At 42.1% G+C, this 6,620-nt stretch overlaps 1 protein-coding gene across 1 annotated transcript; it reads left to right on the forward strand.

Annotated features, from left to right (window-relative positions):
- The first annotated feature begins 427 nt into the window (after window positions 1-427).
- LOC308400872 (tripartite motif-containing protein 16-like) lies at window positions 428-2,651 on the forward strand. Its single transcript, XM_080888899.1, has one exon. It carries the CDS (start codon window positions 496-498, stop codon window positions 2,191-2,193), a length of 1,698 nt encoding a protein of 565 aa, XP_080745025.1. The 5' UTR covers window positions 428-495; the 3' UTR covers window positions 2,194-2,651.
- Window positions 2,652-6,620: the final 3,969 nt, after the last annotated feature.

The following is a 6,620-nucleotide window of genomic DNA, read 5'->3' on the forward strand; positions in this document are numbered from 1 at the left end:
GTGGCGATGAATGTGTTTGAAAACCTTTAATTTGTTTACTGCCTCATATATCAACTACTACACCTGCTGCACCCTCTCACCTCTGATGGTGTTTGAGGGAGTGAAACAATTGAAATGAACACAAACTTAAATGCAACATAAGCATCATGTCAGTGGCTGCCTTATCTGTATGTTTAGGATCATTATCCTCCTGCATTGACTGAAACTGAAGGACTGTTTGTTAACTTCGGTGAGAACTCTGACATTTCTAAACTGAAGTTTATTTATATAGAAGAAAGTGTTAACAAGCTTAAAAGTTGTTGTGAGTGGAAAATAATTTTTTTTTAGGTCAAACAAACATCGCTCTCAAACTGCTCCTCTTCCTGGAATGAGACACAGCCTGATAAACAAGAAAGGCTCCATTCACTGCAGAAACATGTTGTTGAGATCAGAGCTCAGACTAGTTTCAGTTATGAGGAAGAGAAACTCACACAGTCACTGACACTGAGAGGAGAAATGGCGCAGAAAGGAGTTCAGCTGGACCGAGAAACCTTCTCTTGTTCCATCTGTTTGGATCTACTGATAAATCCGGTGACTACAACCTGTGGACACAGCTACTGCAGGAACTGTATTAAAAGTTTCTGGGATGAAGAGGACAGGAAGGGAATCCACAGCTGCCCTCAGTGCAGGAAGACTTTCATACCGAGGCCTGTCCTGGAGAAAAACACCATGTTAGCAGCTTTAGTGGAGCAGCTGAGGAAGACTGGACTCCAAGCTGCTCCAGCTGATCACTGCTATGCTGGACCTGAAGATGTGGCCTGTGATGTCTGCACTGGGAAGAAAGTGAAAGCCATCAAGTCCTGTTTAGTCTGTCTGGCCTCTTACTGTGAGAAACACCTCCAACCTCACTATGAATCTCAAACTTTTAAAAAGCATACGCTGGTTAAAACTTCTGTGAAGCTCCAGGAGAACATCTGCTCTCGTCATGATGAGGTGATGAAGATTTTCTGTCGTACTGATCAGCAGAGTATCTGTTTTGTCTGCTCAATGGATGAACATAAAGGCCATGAAACAGTCCCAGCTGCAGCAGAAAGGACTGAAAAGCAGAAGGAGCTCGAGGTGAGACGACTAAACATCCAGCAGAGAATCCAGGAGCGAGAGAAAGATGTGAAGCTGCTTCAACAGGAGGTGGAGGCCATCAATGGCTCTGCTGATAAAGCAGTGGAGGACAGTGAGAAGATGTTCACTGAGCTGATCCGTCTCCTCCAGAAAAGAAGCTCTGATGTGAAGCAGCAGGTCAGATCCCAGCAGGAAACTGAAGTGAGTCGAGTCAAAGAGCTTCAGGAGAAGCTGGAGCAGGAGATCGCTGAGCTGAAGAGCAAAGACGGCGAGCTGGAGCAGCTCTCACACACAGAGGATCACAACCAGTTTCTACACAACTACCCCTCACTGTCAGCACTCAGTGAGTCTACACACTCATCCAGCATCAATATTCGTCCTCTGAGGTACTTTGAGGATGTGACAGCAGCTGTGTCAGAGACCAGAGATAAACTACAGGACATTCTGAGAGAGGAATGGGCAAACATCTCACTGACAGTCACTGAAGTGGATGTTTTACTGTCACCAGCAGAGCCAAAGACCAGAGCTGGATTCTTAAAATATTCACGTGAAATCACACTGGATCCAAACACAGCACACACACATCTGTTATTATCTGAGGCGAACAGAAAAGTAACAAGAATGGAACAACAAAAGTCTTATTCTGAGCATCCAGACAGATTCACTCAAAATCATCAGGTCCTGAGTAGAGAGAGTCTGACTGGACGTTGTTACTGGGAGGTGGAGTGGAGAGGTGAAGCAGTTCGTGTAGCAGTCGCATACAAGAATATCAGCAGAACAGCGTGGGGCAATGAATGTTTATTTGGAAACAATGACAAATCTTGGGCATTACGTTGGTATCTAGGAAGTTTTACATTTTTTCACAACGATGTCCAAACTGTCCTCTCAGGGCCTCGGTCCTGCAGAGTAGGGGTGTACCTGGATCACAGAGCAGGTATTCTGTCTTTCTACAGAGTCTCTAAAACCATGACTCTCCTCCACAGAGTCCAGACCACATTCACTCAGCCGCTCTATGCTGGAGTTTGTCTTGGACTTGGAGACACTGCAGAGTTGATTAAAGTCAAACAGAGAAGACAGGTTCATGTTGATCCCTGACCATTATATGTACTTGTGTAGTTTCTAAATGAGGCTTTACATTTTAGAAGCTGAGAAGTTCAGTGGTCCATTGATGTGTGAAAATAATATTGCAGTGATTCAAACTGTACTTACATTTATATACCTTACATCAATATAAATCTGAATTTGTTCTTATGGCTGATAATCATGTGAGTTTAAATGATACTACTCTTCATATTCAGCATGTTTGAAATCTGTCATCAGTCTGGTTAGTGCTTTTATTCTGTAGTTGCTGTAGTGGGTTGTCAAATGCAACAATATATTGGAGCTGCAGTGATTCATCAGTTAGTCAATGATTAGAGAATTGATTGTTTTATCATTATTTTAGTCACATTTAAAGCTGGTTCCAGTTTCTGAAATGTGAAGATTGTTGATTTTCTTGATCATACATGACTGTAAACTTAATGTCTTTGAGGTTTGAACTTTTAAAATGTAACAAAAATTAAATACTTAATGTTTGACATTTAATTTTATATTTCATATGAAAAGTTTGATCAGACATGACAGGAAGAAAGACTAAAGTGCAGAGTGGAGACAAACAGCTGGAAATACTTGTTGGAAAGGATTGTCATGCTTCAGAAAAACACACAGCACACACTCTAACAGTCCTTTATTTGCACTGAAGGAGACACGTGAAGAAACCAAATCACACAATAATGAAATGAACACATTCATAGTCAGAGTCGGTGTCAATGACAGAGGCAGGAATTTCTCTGTCCTGCATGTGGAGAAATCTGCTGTTAAATCAGAACATTAACAGGTTTCAGGTTGTATTCAAACACACATTACTGTGTATCATGTGTCAGCAGGCATGTGTTAACAGGGACTATAAGGCACTTTAGTGGCTTTAGAATAGAATAGCCTTTATTGTCATTGTACAGAGTACAACGAAATTGGAGTGCCACTCCCTTGGTGCAAGTTTCAATAATAAATATAAATGTAAAATATAAAAAGTACAAAAAAACAATCATAAGTACTCAAACAATAGTATGTACAATATATACAGGATAGCAGCATTAATATAATGACAGTATGAATAGCAAATTCAAATTCAAATTTTATTTGTCACGTACACAGTCATACACAGTACGATATGCAGTGAAATGCTTGGACAACTGCTCGTGACCTAAAGAAAACAAAAAAGGAAAAGGCTATGAATAAGATAGGAAATAAATATGAAAAATTAAAAAGGGTCAATTTTACTAGGAAGGAATAAAATATAAATTAAGGTTAAAAAGGAAATAACTGTACAACACAAATTAGAATGAAGGGTAAATTTAACTGGGAAAGAATAAGATAAAATATATAAATTAAAGTTGAAAATAAAATAACTGTACAACAAAATACACAATATAGAACTATATAAGAATGTATGAAGAAATATAAATAAATATATACACAATAACAGCAGCTGTACAAGTATTAACTGGAAATGAAGAATATAATGTCCAGTGTTGTGCAATCCACATTATGTCTTCTGCAGTGCACATATGCTTAAAGTGATTTAAGCATAATATAATGACAGTGACGGTATGGAATAGGTTCAATTGTTTTTGTGCTTATTTACTACGGTGGTAGCTCTGGGAAAGAAGCTATCCCTGAATCTGTTTGTCCTGGTTTTATGTGACCTGTACCGTCGGCCTGACGGTAATAGTTCAAACAGTTGGTTGCTGGGGTGAGAGTGGTCCTTGATGATATTGCCAGCTCTGCTGAGGTACCGAGAGTTTGCAGTGACCTCCAGGCTGGGCAGAGAGCAGCCAGTGATCTTCTGGGCTGTGTTGATGACCCTCTGCAGTACTTTCCTGTCTGCAGCTGAGCACCCTGCATACCATGTTGTTATGCCGTACGTTAGGATGCTCTCTATGGTGGCTCTGTAAAATGTCACCAGCAGCCTCTCCTCCAGGTTGTTCCTCCTGAGCACTCTCAGAAAGTGGAGACGCTGCTGGGCCTTTTTAACCACCGCCGTGGTATTTGCAGTCCAGGAGAGGTCATCAGAGATCTGAACGCCCAGAAACCTCATGGAGTGTACCCTCTCCACACAGTTCCCGTGAATGTAAAGTGGGGCCGGGTCTGCTCTGCCCTTCCTGAAGTCCAAGATAAGTTCTTTAGTTTTCGTGGTGTTCAGTTGGAGGTTGTTAACCGAACACCACTCAGTCAGTCTGTTAACCTCATCTCTGTAGTCCGACTCATCCCCCCTTGAGATGAGTCCAACCACTGTGGTGTCATCCGCGAACTTTATGATGGTGTTTGAGAGATGGGTAGGGGAGCAGTCAGGTGTGTAGAACGTAAACAGGAGGGGACTCAAAACACATCCTTGTGGAGACCCGGTGCTGAGTGTGATGGTGCTGGACCGGTGGGGGCCGAGTCTGACAGACTGTGGTCTATTTGTCAGGAAGTCCTTGATCCAGAGGCAGATGGGGGTGGAGAGTCCCAGGTGAGACAGTTTCTGGACCAGGATCTCCGGGATGATATGATTGAATGCTGAGCTGAAGTCCAGAAAGAGCATTCTCACATAGCTTCCTCGGTGCTCCAGGTGACTCAGCGCAGTGTGGAGCGCTATGGTGATAGCGTCCTCGGTGGAACGATTTGTCCTGTAGGCAAATTGGTGGGGGTCCAGAGTGGGAGGCAGACCGGCCCTGATGTGCTGACAGAGCAGTCTCTCAAAGCACTTCATCACTACAGGTGTTACGGCCCTAGCAGGGCCTCTCTCTCTCCTGAGGGTGCCTGTGTGGGCGTGTCCCACTACCTCCTGCCTGAGGTGCCACCTTTCCCTCCTGTACAGCTGACTCCCATCAGCAATTAAGGGTATTTAAGCCCAGAGCAGGGTGAGCTCTGGGCCAGAGTGCCAGTAGAGTGGTTTCCAGCTAGTGAGCTGAGTGTCTTGTGGTGTTTCCAGCTAGTGAGCTGTGTGTCTTGTGGTGTTTCCAGCTAGTGAGCTGTGTGTCTTGTGGTGTTTCCAGCTAGTGAGCTGTGTGTCTTGTGGTGTTTCCAGCTAGTGAGCTGTGTGTCTTGTGGTGTTTCCAGCTAGTGAGCTGTGTGTCTTGTGGTGTTTCCAGCTAGTGAGCTGCACTTTCCTTTTGACTTTTTGCTTTATTTGACCAACGCCTGAGTTTTGTTTGTGTTTTGTTGGTGTTTTATGGTGATAACGGCTTGTCCGTCTCTTTTAGTTGAATTACTTCAATAAAACTGTTTTATTTAACTGTTTTGCCTCCTTGACTCCTTTTTCTGACCCGGTCACTTTTGTTACTTCCCCCTCACCGCCTAGACCCCCCCCCCAGGGGAACGTAACACAGGCGTAAGTGCAACAGGCCTGTAGTCATTTGGGCTGGCCACAGCTGTCTTGGTGATGGGGATGATGGTGGAGGTTTTTAGGCAGGGCGGGACGGTGTTTGATGACAAGGAAAGGTTGAAGATTTTAGTACATTCATTTTTTTTATTTAGTACTTTAACCCTTTAAGACCTACCATAGAACCAAGTCCGCCAGAGCTTATATTATATTTTTACATGCTGTGGAGCCATTTTTGGGAGCATTTCAAGTTGCTATACATCAATACAACCATTATAGCACAAATTTTAATAATATGTATGCATTAAGTGCATAGTAATTACATAAATTGCAAAAAAGTGCAATAAACTACAAACAAATTGAAAATCGTTTTTTGATTTTTTAACATATATTTCTAGTTAGAGAAATTTAAGAGGCTTATCCCTCAAAACTGTAAATACAAAAAAGTTGCAAAAACTAGTTTCCCACCAAAGGAAATTTATTTTAAGTGTCTTCATAGTTTTATTTTTGAGATACACCAATTTTCATATACTGCAGGAAAAACGAAAAAATATATGATAGTGCAAAATAACAGCATATGCATCAAAATAAACTATTTCCAGCAGTGCAATATGAGTCCTAAGCATCCCAGAAACGACACAGAAAGTCATAAAGTCAAACATAACTTTTAAAAACACAAGTATAGGCTCATGAGGCCACGATGGTTAAAAACTACATTTCCGCAAAATGACGTCACTTCCGGTTTCGGTAAGGTCATGCGGTCATGTGATAGTTCACACTGATGGACGTAGGAAGTGTTACGAACAGCTGATCGGATCGGCAAAGCGTGTTTCTGGAATATTATATTTTTGTTGCTGCTTTTTAATGCAGTTTTTGCAAAGCTATATGTGGAAGAAAACTGTGACCTAGGACAAGCTGATGGTATAAGATGTAAGTACAACTCCTCTGGTTTCATATGCAAAAAAATTATTGCGCTAGCTTACGTGGTTGCAGAGCTACCGGGATTTAAAAATAGTTACGCAAAATGGAGCGCGTCCGCTCCGACCGGCTTTAAAGGGTTAATACATATTTATATGTTTAACACAGTCAGGTGCACGGGTTCTTTATGCTAAAAAGAGGC

This window comes from Rhamphochromis sp. 'chilingali' (genome assembly GCF_963969265.1).
Source record: "Rhamphochromis sp. 'chilingali' genome assembly, chromosome: 1".
Taxonomy (NCBI): domain Eukaryota; kingdom Metazoa; phylum Chordata; class Actinopteri; order Cichliformes; family Cichlidae; genus Rhamphochromis; species Rhamphochromis sp. 'chilingali'.